Source organism: Pteropus alecto, unplaced genomic scaffold (assembly GCF_000325575.1).
Source record: "Pteropus alecto unplaced genomic scaffold, ASM32557v1 scaffold88, whole genome shotgun sequence".
Lineage (NCBI taxonomy): Eukaryota > Metazoa > Chordata > Mammalia > Chiroptera > Pteropodidae > Pteropus > Pteropus alecto.
The window spans coordinates 7,650,304-7,667,628 of NW_006494611.1; the positions used below are offsets into that span (position 1 = coordinate 7,650,304).

Consider the following 17,325-nt stretch of genomic DNA (forward strand, 5'->3'; position numbering starts at 1 on the left):
GAAATGACATTTCAAAAAGGATTCTAATATAGGACAAAATCCTGGGAGAGCTCGAGGGAGAAGGGAGCAGAGAATGTAAAGATCTGCTCTTGTCTGTCTTTCTCCAATCCTCCTTCCCCTCCTCAACTTGGAGCACTGGCATTTTATCACTGTCGGAAGACTAGTGTTTCTATTTTCCATGGAATAAGAAAAAGAAAAGATTATCTCTGAAATTGCAAAAGAAATGGGGTCAAGGAGATTGGATAGTTAAAAGGCAGCATTATCAGTAAGATCAGCCCTGAAGAGAAGCTAAGCCAGAATGCGTGTTCTCAGGAGGGGTATCTCAGCATCCCTCTCACCTCAAGGTCTTCTCAGGAAAGGCAAAAGACCTGCTTGCTGCCTTGTCAAGGCCGAGGGGATCCAGATCTGATCCATGCAAAATAGAAAGGAAGGATTCAATGTAGAAAGAATTCAGTGTAGATTTTATAGCAATTCATTATTTTTTTTTTTGTTAAAAAATATGGAGAAATAATGTCTGGGATCCCTCTTTTATGCACTCAAATTCTCTCTTTTCTAATGAATATTAGATTGTTTTTCTGCCTCAAGCCTTTTGATCTTCTCTCACTTCTTAAACCCCAAATTTATTTCTCTTTATTATCTTTAAATGTCTTAATCTCCTCATAAATAAATGCTTTTATTCAGCTTCACAACCTTATTTTCAATGGAAATTTATAACATCCATATTTACAGTGAATTATAAAGACACTTGTTTATAATAAACTTTAAAACTTTTAATGACCCCTTTGTCTTATTTTTTTAAATACAAAATTAAAAAAATAAAACAACCTTAAAAAAAAAAACTTTTTGTTTTCTTCTTTTTAAAATCACATGTATTTTCTACCTATACACCCTGTGACATAGTCCTTGGTCTTATAAGGTGTAAAGCATTGATTGCAGATGATAGAAATTTGAGATATGTGTGAGAATTTTAATGATTTTCACCTCTTCTTTCCTCATCTTTGTAAAAAAATCATTTTCTGTGGTCTAGTATTTGTTCTCACTTTCCATTCATTTACATCTGAAGAAGGAAGAAACTGGTTGCAAATATGTTGAGTTTTCTGTTGCATTATCAGAAAGGATGGATTCCAAAAGTATCATTAGCACAGGTGAGATAATGAGATAAAAAAAACACTGAAACACATTATTTTTACTCCTTACACAGGTGTTAAAACAAACAAACAAACAAAGCATGCCTAAATTATACTAGAATTGTTAGTGCTCAGTGGTTGAGAGAGATGAGCAACGTCCCAGAGAACACTTCATAGAGGATCCCATTCAACAACACATGAGGGCAGTGAATGGGTCCTTTCTGAGGTTATAGCAGAGATGATAAAGGAAAACAGGATCAAGATGTGTCAGGGATGGAGGCAGAACAATAAGGGAAGAAAGGAGTATCTAGGAGACACTGGGGCTGGGTTCACAAAGAGGACATGGGCCTGTGAAGAACAAACTAACATGATTTTAGGGCTTGTATAAAATAAGTTTTAACTAGCAGTCCTTAAAAGGTCTCCAACTTCAAACCGTAGGCTCCTACTTCTCTTGCTCTTCATTCTTTTCCTTCTCCTCCACCTTCTGGACTTTCTTGTGGTCTTTCTATCTTCGCCTTTTTCTCTAACAACACCTCCTTTTCTTTCTTACCTTCCTTGGGGCATCGGAGGGATTAATTCTCCCTTTTTGGTGCTTCATCATAACATGTTATGGACATGAAAACATAGATCCTATGAGAGGGGAAGAAAACTGAGAAATCTAAGCACCAGATCATCAGAGAACTGTGAAAAGTCATGTTTATTGTCTCAGGAAATGCTACTGGGGGCAGTGTTTGGCTGAGATTTCCAAAGACCTTTCCCAGACAGAAATCTCATCAGACATTTAGATGGCCTGGGCTGGCGAGGACTTTCTTAAACAACTTCGATGAGGTTCCCAAGCCAAGTGTTTTCCTTTCTCTCTTTAATATTTCCAGTCAAGATATTTGGCTACCTGAGCAATGTAATATTATCAGAAATTTTTAGTGAAATAAGTTTTCCATTTTATGTATTTTAACATCAGTGAAGTTCAGTCCACTCCAGCCTCTGATAGTCAAAATCAAAATTTTCCTCATGGCTCTTCTCCATTTAGACAGCTTCTGTGAGGTCCTGCAAGTCAAACCTCTGACCCACAGGTCAGAAGAACAGAGCTATTTCAACTAATAGATTCAGCAAATAGCGGTATAATATAAAATAAGTTCTGAGGAAATAGAATAAAGGTCTAGGAGGAACCCAAGGTTAATATAACAAATCAAGTTTTTCCTTTAAAATGTTTTAAATGGCCTTATTTCCTACATTCTGTATTCAGGAGGGAACAGCCTATTGTCCCCTTTGTGCTTAAGGGGTGGCAGGGAATCTGGAAACGCTATTTTATATTCTATCTAGTATGTTACCAGTGTCTTCGAGTAAGTTCTCATTTTTCTTTCCCCTTTCTGAACAGTGACAGTGAAGAAGACTCAGAAGTGCAACCCCATAACCTGCAGAGTGGGCATAAGAAGCCGACAGCAGTTAGATTTTCCAAGCTATGAGAACATATTTGGTGGGGACTGTGGAGGTAGATGCTGTGGTTTGGGCCCTTTCCTTTCTCTGTAGCCATGAAAAGATCCTGTAGTGGTTTCCTAACTTCTCTTTTGGAGAACAGCTTCTTTTACAGAAATATTAGATAGGAAGAATAATTTGTCTGGAGAAGTGAAAGCACAATGAGGATCCAGTGGGGAAAGGAAATCCAGTGTGGGAGTGGCTTTCAGACTGCCTTAAAATACTGACTTCCTGGAATTTACTTCCAGAAATTATTAAGAGTTAAGAAGATTTGACTAGAGATCACAGAAAATCCCACTTCCTAAATTACTCTTTTGTGTTTTAGCAAGGAGACAGAAAAACACCAAGAAGCACAATTCTGGGAGACACAGTTACATCAAAGACTATGTGAAAAGATGTTCACTGCCTGTACAGCCACTCTGAGCATTTCTGGGACAGGATGGGAGGTGGGCAGTGGATAGAATAATCTAAAACACAACCAGTGTAGACAAAAAAAAAAAAAAATGAGGAGGGGCAACTGAATCTGTAGTCTCTAAGATGGAAATCAATAAAAAGTGAACTTTGTAATACAACTTAAGCTTGGGGAGAGTATTCCTTGCCCAAAATAAGATCCAGAGCTATACCAATGGGATTAAAGAGGGACTAATAGAATAAAGGAGGGAATAAGGATTCTGAAAAGCAATCTCTAGCATTAAGGAATCACAATATGGAAATGTCTGGAGATTCAGGATACAAGGCTTTACTTAGTGTCTGTCGAAGCATGAAGAGGCTAAGCCATGAAGGCCCTGCCCAAATTTTCTTTGGCTCCATAACCTCAATTCTGGATAATTTGCAGTTTCTTAGTTGACTTGCAGCAAAAGTTTGTGAGGCATATTTATCTAGTAGAGTGAGAAAATATATAACATCCTTTAAGAGAAGTAATAGCCATTTTAGAAGCTGATATTTAGGAATTAGAGATAATATCTGAGAAGCCCTTGACCTAATGTATAGCACTTGGTAGATGTGAAGTATAATGTGAGTACATTATTTAAAAAAAAGAAAAGAAAACAATTTCTTTCTACGTGTTTTTTTTTTTTTTTCTGTTTATAATGACTTCAGGTTAATATAGGGAATGTGATTTTAATGCCCTGCATTCAGTGCTATTACATGCAGATTACTGAAGTATCATATCAGCCTTGACTTCTTCTCTCATACTCATACCTGTTCAGGAAAGTTCAGGCAAATTCAAAAGCATGTAGGTAAGGCACCAAACAAAAAGTATAAAAGCATTAGATAAATGAGGATATAACTGTGGCATATAAGTTACCTTCAAATTATAACAGTATAACTGGATAACTTACTTAAATTTAAAAACATTTTATTTTTTTAAGATTTTAAGAAGGCTAGAAAAGTCTTCCTTAGAGTAAGAGAAGGGCTAAAAGGACCAGGTGGATTCTCCTCTTTCGAAACTCAAGTCAAGTTGAAAGGAACATAATTGCATTTGTTTCTTAAACACTTCTAGTTCAATGAACAAAAATAGAACAAAGTGACCATGTTGACCCTTTTGACTAATGTATTTAGTTAGAAGGTCAGTGACTCTATTTCCCTCTCTGCTCAGTGAAAAATATATTTTTATTTTAAGAGAAAGAATTATTTTCATTGGAGATTTTAATTATCTTTCCCAAAATAACCATTTCTCAAATTGACAATGTGTTTCCCTTGTTAAATAATAGCTTTAAAAAGTCAATAGTGAACATAATCACTAAATCTTAGAGTAATGAGTTTTGATATTATGACATTTTAGATTATTTTTATCCACTTTTTATTTAGCTGTTAGTTTTTCCAGGACATGCCCTGTTCCATCTATTGAAAATCTTATCTGGTCCAAAATTCTGAAGGGCAACTGTTAATCTCTACCAAGCACTCTTGAGGTAACTGTGGTATTGAATGCAGTACTTTAGAAGGAAAGTCTCATAACAGATTGAGTAGATGCTTAACAGTTACAAATAACTCTAAGACCTAAATTTTCCCCATTCTTTACCTCCTTATGCAGACTGGAAAATAATAGAAAGGGCATGGTTTAGAGGGTAATAGGTGGTAGCAGGCAGGATCAGGATGTTGCCAATGTGTCTGGGGAAAAAAAATATGAGTGTTATACTCTGCCCAGTTCTAAGGTTTTCAGACTTTGCATTGGCAGTGGACAATCTGGAAAGTGCGGTTCAATGTTACTGCAGATAAATGAGGCATGGAGAGCTTAATAAATGAGACTAACACAGGATAGACCGATATCAAAATGTCAGAGATACTTTTCTGTATTTTAAACCCTACCACTTACTTGAACAATCCTGTATATCTCTTCTCTTTTTTGAGCAAAATGGTTAGGTTCTATACCCATACTCAGCTGTAAGTCATTTACCCAACAATTCTTTTGAATTCTCATTTATTCTAAAGTTTTCTCACTTAGACTCTCTCCAATGTGTGCCTTTGAATCTTCAATAAATGATATCTTGCTGTAAGCTCACAAATATGCTTTTCAGAGGTCAGTTTTTCAATTCACCACAAACCATAGGTTTCAAAGAGGAAGTCCAGAGTATGCAGACAGCTTACCATAAACAGGGTCTAAGTCTCCAACAGCAAAAACAGCCATAGTATGTCTTGGGCAACCAGTCTGGGATCTCCTCAGACACCTCTGGAGGCAGAAAAGCACTGCTCCACAGAGCAAAGCTACCAGGAAAATCAGCAGCAAGAACCTGATGGCAGAAGAAGCAGGGGAGGAATGAGATGGAGCATGAAGGGAAGGAAGTTAAGAGTTCCTATTAATCTCAGGAAAGGGGGCAAGAACTCAGCAAGATTGATTGCAAGCAATCTAGGAGGCTGAATGCTTTAAGCAATCCCTCACCACCACTCATAAGTTTTTACTGAAATTGGAATGTTTGCTGAGCTCAGTGGTTTGATCTTGTCAGGTGATCATAATTGTTTCCTCTGAAAATTGGAGGGTTGTTCTAAGGAGCAGTTTCTTGGTTCTTTAAATCATTATCTGTTATCTTTTTCATTCATCCATCAATCCATTCATTCAACTAGTATTTAAGCAACTGAACAGATTGTAGATGTTGGGGTCGGGGATTCAAAGGTTGACAAGATAAGTTAAGACATGGTCTCTGTCTTTTAGGAGCTATCTAATTGAGAAAATTGGTAATGTTTTGTTTGGAAAATATAGAAATCAACATTTGGGAGGTTATAATAACTCTCAAAATTTCTAAAAGTCTAGCTTGTAAAAGAGGTAGCAGTCTTATTTTGAAATGATTTTTAAGGCCAGAACTAAATTTAATGGAAGAGAGATTTCAGGAGATATCAAGAGAAAATAACAATTATTTTACCTTTCAAGATTTTCGACTTGGGAATAAACTATTATTCTTAAAAACAGTAAGTTCTCTGCTATAGAGAATATTTAAGTAAACACTGGACAACAAACTGAAAGTGATATTTCTACATATATTGATTCACATAACCCCTAAAATTTTCTTAAGCTGTATGATTTCATGTGCCATCTCAAGTATTTAGGAAAAGAAGTATGTTTATATAACTAAAGGTTTCATAAAACAAAGTGAGGATGTCCTTACCAGATATGCCAGTCATTTGGGTATTGATCTTTATAGTTTACGCACCTGGCGAGAAAGAACAGTTAATGTAGGACCTCTAGATGGCCAAAGCCTATTCTTTTGAACCATAATATTCGTTCTGACCACACCTATTTCCCCCAAAATCATCTTCTCATTGCAACACTCCAACACAATTAAGCAAATGTTTGTCATATGCCTATTTCATTCAAGACACTGAGAATACATGCAAATGTGAAACTCTCAGATACTTAAACAGATAATTGGACAGTAGTAGTTACAACTAGAGTTGTAACTAGAGTTACAAATACTGTTGTACATGAGGAAGGTAGTGACTAAATTTTCAGGTATAATATGTCATAGGTATTAGGTATTAGGTAGATAACCATTTCACCATTTTATTTATTCAGAGACCTAAATTTATTTAAAATGCAAACTCTCCAAAGCTTGTTTACAGTCTCTATCAACTTGTAATCTTATTGTAGTGAATAGCAGCTTTGCTACCCTAGTTGGGGGAAGAAATTAGCATAAAAAGAAAATGAATGTGTGTGGCCACATATACCATCTACTCAGTAGTGAGAAGTTGACCTCTTCAGTCAGGATGGTCAAATCACTGTGTGTCTAGGAACAACTCAATCGTTCTTGAGATAAGTTTAAAAAGATCACACAAAAACAAAATTCACAGTGTGATTTTCAGGAATTTTGCCCCTCTAGGTGTAGACACTTATGTGCTATTCATTCCAGAGTCCCTCACTCTGCCAGACATGGTGCATCATTGAATGATGGACTTTGCTGATGGACATTTTTTGTATCTCAGTACATGGGCCACTGTTAAACTGTTCTGGTATTAAGCAGTGGAAACCTGTTCATCACCACCTGATAAGCTTCTGAGATGGAGCTATATTTAATGATATCTTCTTCAGCCATTGTTAAAATAACAGTACTTTGCAGCTTGAAAGCATTCATAAATATCAGTTAATTTATGAATTATGGAGGGAGTGTGTCCTGTTTATCACTATATGTGAAGTGTCAACTTAAAAATTTTACTCCAAATATTTATAACAAAGTCAATCACCAGACAATAAGTGTTTTGATTTTGTGTGTGTGTGTGTGCACTTATAGGGTTTAGCCAAATGCATAAGTACAGATGGCTGAGGGAAAAAATGGTAGCCAAAGTATGACTATAAAGCATTTTAAGGCAAATGATCATCAACAAAGAATTTTTAAAATAATGATATATCCTTTTAAAGGAATATTATCTACTCATCAAAAAGGATGTAGATTTGTATTTATAATTAAAAACCTTGTTAAGTTAAATAATATGGAGAGCTCATTTCTAATTTGTGTATATTTTCTTTTACACAAATACAATGATTTCACTAAATAAGTACTATATGGTTATAATACATCAAATTAATGACCATATGGTTCTAATACATCAAATTAATTGCTTCTCTTGGAGATAATGTCATGAAGCACTTTATTTTTTCAATATCTCTGTATTGTTTAAATTTTTATAATATATATACATCACTTTTGTAGTCATAAAATTGTAAATATTGCATTAAACATATAAAAATCTTTAAAATGTAGTATCCACTTTACATATAGATGTAGGACAATTTTCTTGGTGATTTAGCTTAATAAAAGAGTAGAAGGTTTTTATTTTTGAATCTTGAAATCTTAGCTCATGACTGGGAGTGTGGATTGCTTCATTTCCCTCTGTACATAAATCTCTGCTTCTCTTCTTTACATTTAAGAATAGACCACCTACTTCCTATAATGTCAATTCTAAATATTAGCTACCTCATTTTATTTCCAAGTTTTAATTTTGTGCCACTCATTATTTTTTTTCTGGTCCTGATAATTACGCAACTGACCGATTTCACTTTTCCTTTCTGGCCCTGTGCACCAACTGGTGGAGTTTCTGATATGCAGCAGAATGGTCAGGAAGTAGTTAGCTGGAGAAATCCAAAGTGATCGTGTAATTTAGGAATTGGAGGCACCTTTGACACCATTTATTTAGCCTTGAGGATTTTACCTACTCTAAAACTGAGGCCCAGAGTGGGAAAGTAAGCGGGGAGCTGCACAAAGAACTTATACTAGAATATGGGTCTTCTGACCCTGTGTGCTTCCTTCCCCATCATTATTTCCATGTCTTTCTCAAGTTCAATTTTTAAACAGAAATTCTTTGAGTTCTTAAAAAAAAAAAAGACGGTATCTGAACTGTAACAATATTCTAATTACTGAAAATTTAGATGCAAGATCTTTAGTGTAGAATAAGTTAAATTTTTTAAGATGAAATTATTACTCAGAGATTTGCATGTGCTTGGTCAAATTGGGATAGTGATGTCAAAAAGAAAAAAAAAACAGCCAAAAGAAGTGAGGATTGATTGTGTGCTTAAGGAAGACATTTCCAATAATTAGAGTTCTCCAGAAGCCATTGTTGAAGGAGATAATTTTGTCCCTACCAAAATGACTGGTGCATTATATTACTTGGATGTTGTGAAGGTAATTTCAGTTCTACAGAAATGGTTAGATTAGTTAATCTTTATTATTCTTTTCAATTCTGAGACTCTGTAGACTTAAGATTAACCACAAATTAATTGCTTTGATAAATTTAAGAAGAAAACTGCAGAGCTGTTCCTTTGGCTTCTCTACTAGACTCACCCAGAATTTTCTGTGCCAGGCATTTTTCTAAACCAGTTTTATAACTTCATGTAAGTTATCTCACTTTCAAAATTACAGTACTGTAAGGTAAGGTCATACCATGATAATCCTCATTTTACAATTGAGAAAATTTGGTCATAGAGAGATTAAGTAACTTGCCCAAGAAAACATAGCTAAAAGTGGCAGAGACAAGCTTTAAATCCAAATGGGATGGCTTTGGAGCCCGTGTCTCCTACCATCATGAAACACTGAAACTGGGAACAGTAGAAGGTAGCTCCAGCCTCGTATTATGGTGTGGAGTACTACCTGAATGCATTCAATAATCTGGGTTCCAAAATGCTTTAAGGAAATATTAAAAAATACACAAAAATAAATTAGAAATGAGAACATTGAGAATATCAGACAAAGAGATGAAGCCAAGAGTGAGATCAGTTTGTAAATTGAATGTAGTTAAATTCCACATATAAAATTAGAACTGAACTCTAGATCTGGCTTAAGCTTTCTAGCAGTTAATAGGATGAGAGAGAGAATTGGTCATGTAGTTTCCTCTAAAATTAACAAAAACAGGCAGCTTTATTCACCAGAAGCACAGCCATTCTTGGCACAGTAACCAGAGAAATATTCAAACTATGGGGCTTCATAAAGAGGACACTTAACAATAGGAAGAATGTTTTTCATAGTACTCTTAGAACAAATGCAATAACAAATTTCATGGGTCTTTTTTTTTTTTTTTTTTAAATCATCCTTAACATAGGCCAAAGTGCAATTCAGCTATAATAATTTGGGGAAAAGATGGGTGCCAAATCATATTACCCAGAGACTGGTGGTTTAATTACATTAAAGTAAATTATATAATGTCTAGAAGAATGGATAGGTTGTATATTCTTCAGGTATTTCATCAGGTGTATAATTTTATTTAAACATTAGATCTACATTATGGCTTTGTAGTGAAAAGTTTTGGCTCAAGAGTCAGTCCTAGGTCCAAATCCAAGTTCTTCCTTTACTTGCTTACTCGTGAGCAAAATACTTAACTTCTGCAAGCTAGGTAAAATGGTGGCCCCTCATTAGGGCTCTGTTAATACAATCAATTTACACAATCCTGTATATGTATGATTAATTTATCTTTTGTGAATTACCCTATTTACGTACATATATGCACATCAGGGTACTTGGTTATTTCTGGATAGGGGAAAATTTAGAGGTATAATTATGGAAGGGGGCTCTGTCATGTTTTATTTTATATACAAAAGTACTTACAGTATTTAAATTTTACATGAAAACACTACAGCTATACATTTTTCATACTAAAAATGCAATTATAAAAAATAAATTGAGTAGGTTAGATCAGAAAAAACTCTGATGTTTGAAAATAAATTTAAACAGACCTAATAATAGAGTCCATAAACACCTTCTTGTGGAGGCAAAAGATTTGAGATATTGTGTCTATCTTTTATAGTTACTTATTTTATACTATCTCCCAACAAAGTCAGCTACTTTTTGGCCTTCCCTGTGTTTATTTTCTGCTAATTTGTATTTTATTTGAAGTGGTTTCTTATTTTCACTCAAAAACAGTGGTATTAAATAACAACAAATGTAACAGAAACTTACATACAAAATGATGTAGCCAGAAATGGTTGTACCTAAGTACTAGTTGAAGTCCTGCAATTCATTTGATACTATCCCTTTGTGGGTCTCAGTTTCTTCACCTGAAAAGGAGACCAGTAGTCTCAGTGACTCTAAAGTCAGCTTATAAAGTTTTTCAATAGCATATTTTTCTGTCATGTTGATTTGAGTGTTACATTCAACATTTACAAACCTTTCCAATTATGAATTTGTTTATTCTATTATTCTGAGTCAAAGGCAGAAGATGAAGGAGCAAGATGAGGTAGCCATGAGATCCAAAGTTAGGTAAGCACACCAATGATCAAATAGTCTTATTACGTCAGTCTTATTATTGACAGGCAGAGAAAAAAGCAAGTCCAGAATTAATGCAAAACAAACAAACAAACAAACAACAACAACAAAAGAACCAGCAATGAAGAGCAATGTAAAAGCTGAAAGAATGGCATAATCCTAACAAGCAATTTATAAATGATAAGATGATTTACCAGAAACAGGTGAATGAGTCCAGAGCCAAGAAAATCATCCCATCTACTATGGCATCTTAATCTGGAGGCATTTCACAGAGACCCTGATCTTGAGGGTTACAGGCAATGACAACTGAGAATAGCTAGCTGGTAAATGAGAGCTACACCCAGAAGACAGTGCTTGGCAGACATGCCTTTCTGAAATTTAGACTAAGTCACATTGCATTACAGTTTCATTAATCGTGAGCAGCGTTATTAATGGCACCTCCTTCTCATCTCCTGAATAGAATTCTGAGAACCATTAAAAACTACAGCATGAAAAGTAAAAAAATTAAGTCAATTATTCACATAATTTACAGTCCTGTGCTGCATAATGACTTTTTGGTAAACGATGGACTGCATATATGACAATCGTCCCATAAGATCATAATGGAGCTGAAAAATTCCTATAGCTTAGTGACCTTGTAGCCTTCATAATATTATAGTGCAAGACATGACTCACATGTTTGTAATGTTGGTATAAACAAACTGTGCTACCAGTCGTGTAGAAGTATAGCACATACAATTATGTGCAGTACATAATAGTTGATAATGATAAAAAATGACTACATTATTGGTTTAGGTACTTACTATGCTATACATTTTATTGTTATTTTAGAGTCTATTCTTTCTACTCACGAAAAAAAATTGCTGTACAACCATGCCATATTATGCCCGTAATGGCCTCATACATCTTGTGTTTACTTAGACTCTTGATCGTATCATTTTTTTCTTACGCTTGATTTAATCTAATATTGTTTTGTACAGTAACATGCTATACAGGCTTGTAGCCTAGGAGCAATAGGCTGTACCATATAGCCTAGGAGTGTAGGCTATGCCATCTAGGTTTATGAAAATGCACTCTATGATGTTTTCACAATGAAGAATCACCTAACAATGCGTTTTTCAGAATGTATCCCAGTCGTTAAATAGCACATGCCTATATATCAAAAGCACTTTGAAATTTACACATAACACAGGTTAGAAATTTGGTTAGTTTGCTGTTATTTGAAAATGAATTATCCAGAAAGCTGCCTCCTATCACTCGTGTGACTTATAAGTATGGATGAGCCATAGATGATATTGTGATTCTTTTTGAATTTAAACCTTGAAACCTCAAGGGTGGAGAATGTATTGAGCAAAAATCTTCAGAAATCAAATAGGTCTCTTATTTATTAACAAAGCTAATCATAATGATATGAGACATAACTTGTAAAATTCTTAATCTTTTAGCAGGAAATGAAACGGGACATCTCTTGCTGAGTTCTTAATCTTTTTAGTAAACCTAGTTGAATTTTCTTTTCTCCTTTCTTTGAGAGAAATGTCCTCTCCTTCAAATTCTGATAATTGCCCCCAAACTGGTGACTCAGACACTCTGACTATTGATAAGGGTCATGGGCCCATTGTTAGCAGAAATGGCGATAGGCCAGACAGGGCCCATAGAGTCAGAGAGGGGAGGGGATTTTAGGCCAAAGGCCTTTTTTACTCTTTAAGGAATATGTCAGTCAAGCCTGTTTCCCATTATTCTCTTAATAGGCAAATCAATAATAGAAATAAATAGATATATGATTTAAATAACAAGTTTGTATCTTCTTTTCCTTGTCTAGGGACTGAGGCAGCACTTCTTCAGGAAACCCAAGATTCTGCCCTGACTAAGGCAGAAAGGGAAATAGAGCTCCGTGAAACCGCAATAGACATAAGGGCAATCCCTTCTCAGCAGCAAGCAGATACAGAAGAGAACTCCCCGTCCCTCAAAATCTATACTAATAATAAGGGGGTTCATGGCTGTTAGAAAAGAGTTAGGTAGGAAAGTTAGTTATGGGGTTTTGGGTCTGCCTGCAGACACTGAGGACATCCTCTCCTAGAAGGGGTACACCCTAGTACACCCACAATTAAGCAAGCCAGAGGCATTTTGGGGCTAACAGTAACTTACAGAAAGAAATAAGTGAATAGGAAATTGTGTACTAGTTTTGGCCAGTCACTCGCACCTGTGCAATAAAGACCTCAATGATCTTCAATTTACCTGAGCCTCATTATAATATGACCATCATTATAATATGATGCATATGCCCAGAAGTTCATTAAAATCATTATAACGGACTGAATTCTTGGAACCAACATGCACAGAAAGCAAATGATGAATACTGAGTCTTGTCAATCTTAGTTGTCAATCAAGGAAGCCCACTCCTCTATGAAAAGTAACTATTCACAGCAAATTGGGTTAAAAACCCCAAAGGCTTTGTTACCAGGACTTTGAATCATGCTTCTCTTGCTTAGGCCTGCTTCCAAGTCTGGAAGTATACTTTCTCTTTTAATAAAGCTTTTCTTTTTTGTTGTATTTGGGTGTCTTGCTTGATTCTTTGTTCGAGACATCAAGAACCTGGACAACGCTCCGAGAGAGACCTCACTCTCCGGTAACAATAATAAAAGTTTATTTTTTCTGCTTTTAGAACAAATGATCTCTTTGCATTTAAAACAATTTACTTTTATTTTTCTTAAATGGTTATGATGAAACTCATTCGGGTCTTCTCAAATGACTTGAGCCTTTTTTATTCTTTGAATTTTGAAAATGCTAAATAAAAACATGGAGCCTCTTGCTACTTACATTTCAGTTTCTTCACATGGTAGATCCGAGAGCACCAACTGAAACACATGTTTAGAACAGTAAAATCCAAACATCTCATCAATCTAATCCTTTAATAAAAACAGCACAGAGAGACAATGTGGGTTTATATAATTTTGTTTGTTGGTTTGTTTGTCTGTTTGTTTAATTAAAAGCTCTGCAGCAGAGTCTATTGTTGGTGTACAGAATTTTAATTGAAAAAAGAAAAAAAAAATCTCTGGGTATATTTTCCAGCTCAGCAGTGACAAGAGATGAATTTTGTGAGCCAGATTCCTATCCTATTCAACACAATAGATGGATGTGAAAACACTTTTAGTTTTTTCTATAGGAAGATTTTGTTTGCTTATCTAAAGAGCTTTTTGTGCACCTTGCATTTTTTCTTTGTTTTCACATTTTAGCTAGAAAAAGAAGGTTAATCGTTTGTATTATTTCTATACAAAGGAATCAGTTTCCTTACATGAAAACAGAACTCCACGTCATTAGCATTCATAGGTGTTAAACATATGCGTGAAGCACTCACTTAAATCTGCTCTAAGGCTAAAGTCGATTTAAGATCACATAACATTCCTGTTGACATTTCTCCTTTTATCAAAGAAGAGGGGAAAAGTAATAATCTGATGGCTTTGTTTTAAAAGCCTAAAACTTAAGCAATTTAAAACAATTATCTTACTTCTCTGTGTTTAGCCTTACAGGTTACAGTAACTCACGTCGCAGAGGAAAGAAAGTACTTTCTAGAGGTTTTGTTTGTTTTTACCTTGAGCTGAGACTTCTGTGTACAATGAAAAAAATCTTTAAATGTCATTTATTTAGAGTCCTAAATATTGGTCGATGAGGTTACTGAAGTATTTATTTTCCTAGTCTATAACACAAAAATATAAAGCCAAGTATGTAGTCACAAAATTTAAAATCATACACATGGAAATTTTGTGTGAAATATGTCTTTTTCCTCCTCAACTCAAACACATCTTTTATTGGCACCTTATATTTACTCCACCATGTTTATGTGGGCAAAGAGACTTGTGAAGTTGTAGATGGAGTCATGAATTGGCCATCAGAGAGCGAGGCAATAAACAATTTATAAGCACAGAACATGAGTTGCACTCTTTTGCTAGAATGCTGCAAATAGATTTGCACACTGAGAGGAAAATGAACATTCAAATTATGTCCATAAAAAAGTTCATTTATGAGTAGATAAAATCATTTGTGATCTAGTTTAACAGATAAACAAATAAAGCCAGCATTTCACTTTCAAGTCACTTCCTGATCTTCTGGTGTGCTGTACCCTAGTAAGTACACAATATTATATTGCCACCACCTCTCTGCCAGTGCATTAGCTCTTAGACTTTGGGTTATCAGGAAATGGGGAGCGAAGTCTTAATATATTTCAGACCTAAATCTTTCAGATGCATCACATTGAAGTAACATAGATACAGAGGTGTAAGTAAGTATTAGTCTGAGTGAGATTCTAGAAGACAGAAACCAAAATAAACTCTAAGATGGTTCTGTCTACATTACTCAGCATTGGAAAAAGATCAAGTCTCAAGTGTGGTTGCAAGGAACAGTTAACAAACATGTCTTAAATTAATTCTGCCATAGTATTTTGCTATGTCAATAGTATTTTTGATTAAAAAATTACAACACAGCAAAGTTAGGCAAAGGATAAATGGCATCATATTACTTTCATGGCAATAGGACCAAATAAAAGAGAAATAAGACTAACGTCATGGATCATTTTGTTCTCTATATCTTTGACCAGTAGATATAAGTAGTCATAAGATTCTGGTAACCCTTTATCAAAGGAATTATTTTAAATGTACAGTTTGTCAAGCCCTTAAAAGCAAGGACTATACATGCTGGCCTGCGAAACCAGTTGGCTGCTTAAATATAGGAGTTAAGCTACCAAAAAAAAACAAATCTATAACAAATCAGGTGTTTAGAGTACCTCCGAAAATCTTTTCCCCAAAAGAGATGGTTACCTGGAATAGTGGCAAACACAGGGGTCCTGTTTTGCAGATCACTGAAATGAAACTAAAAGGTCTGGATCTCGACATACTTAAAGGACAAGTTGCTTGGTCTGCTGTCTGTGTTTATTTCCCTCTTAGAACTTGTTAGCTTCCCTACAAATTATGCTTCCTAGCAGAGCACTCATTAATGATGGTTTCTTGTGACTAGTAAAGTGCATGCTGGGGGCAGGAATGTCGGGTGCATGCTCACAAGTACTGAGAGTTCAAGGAATTTCAGGTTAAGGTCAGAACCTTGGTACAGTTTGTCAAGTCCTTAAAAGCAAGGACTATACATGCTGACCTGAAAAACCAGCTGGCTGCTTAAATAACTTATGACATTCAAGTGCAAGTTTTATTTCAGGACATTTCTGGATTTTATATAGAATCTTGTACTTGAAACACTTATTTCATGTTCTTCCCTTTGTTGGTCTCTTTGCTATACTTTTCCTATACATCATTTTCAGTGTCAGGTCTAATCCAACTTTGGGCATAATAAAGCTTTCCCTATGTCATATTGATCACACCCTACTTTTAAACAGGAGATATTTCAATATTTTAATGAAACAGCTCCAACACAATCGCCAACAAAAAAGTCTGCAAAAATATCTAGGGAAATTCTGAAAAAGAATAATACAGAAGCACTAAACCACTGTGTATTAAGATACTATTAAAGTAAGAATTTTACAAAAAGTTGGGACTGATGTAATAAACAATAAAATAAATGTAACAGAATAGTGTTCAGAATAGATTAAAATAAACAGAGATTTATTTTAGCTGCCATTTTAAACTAGCAAGGAATAGATATTATTTAGGGAATGATGAAGAACAGAATGGTTAGGCAGAAAAAATGTAACAATTGATTTTTAAGGTGCTTAACCACATTCATAATTAGATACATATAACTTACAATTATAATTACATTGGCAAGTTCAAAAAATTGATAATATAATAAGGAGAAATAGAAATGGGGAGACAAATCTTCTCACATATGGCTGGGGAAACTACAGCCTCTCTGGAAGGAAATTAGGCAATATCTAGTAACATAAAAACTGGATGTGTCCTTTTGTCAAGAATTCTCCTTCCAGGAATGCATCTTACAGATATTACTATAGATGGCACAAATAATCGCAAGCAATTATGTTCATCAAAGCATTGCTGGTAATAACAAAATATTGGAAACAGTAAATGTCCATTAGAATGAGACTGGTTAAATATAAATGATTTTATCCACACAACAGACTACTAGGTAGCTGTTTAAAAAGGTGAGGGCAGGTCACAGATGCTGTTACTAAAAGGCCTCCATGAGTTATCATTAATTAAAATAAATTATAGAATATTTTGTACCTCATGCTACATTTTATGCAATATATAGAAAGGGATAGCTATAGTGTTTTCTCTATATATAAAACTTATACATATATACTCATATATGCATAAAATGTCTCTGCTTGAAACTTAACAGTAATTGCCTCTGTACAATGAAAATGAAAGTCAGAGGAAACAAGAGTAGGAGGGAAATTTACTTTTCACTGCTAGTTTCTTGTATATTTGATTTTTAAAAAATTCTTTATATGTCATCTACTCATATTATACATATATTTCTAAAAGCCAATTTTGAAGCCAATCATCTAGAATTCAGAACAAGCGTATTATAGTTCAAGCCCCAGTATAGTTCACCAAATCTAATTAGAATGATAATATATAAAT

The 17,325-nt window shown here is 34.8% G+C and overlaps 1 protein-coding gene across 1 annotated transcript in view; it reads right to left on the bottom strand.

Annotated features, from left to right (window-relative positions):
- The window catches only part of TMEM207 (transmembrane protein 207), a 19,117-nt gene extending 3,451 nt beyond the window's left edge, over positions 1-15,666 (bottom strand). Inside the window, exons 1-4 of the mRNA XM_006926002.1 lie at positions 15,592-15,666; positions 13,598-13,635; positions 6,200-6,244; positions 5,187-5,329 (exon numbers count right to left, since the gene is read on the bottom strand). Of these exons, the coding sequence (XP_006926064.1) occupies positions 5,187-5,329; positions 6,200-6,244; positions 13,598-13,635; positions 15,592-15,666 (301 nt within the window). The remainder of the gene's footprint in view (positions 1-5,186; positions 5,330-6,199; positions 6,245-13,597; positions 13,636-15,591) is intronic.
- Positions 15,667-17,325: the final 1,659 nt, after the last annotated feature.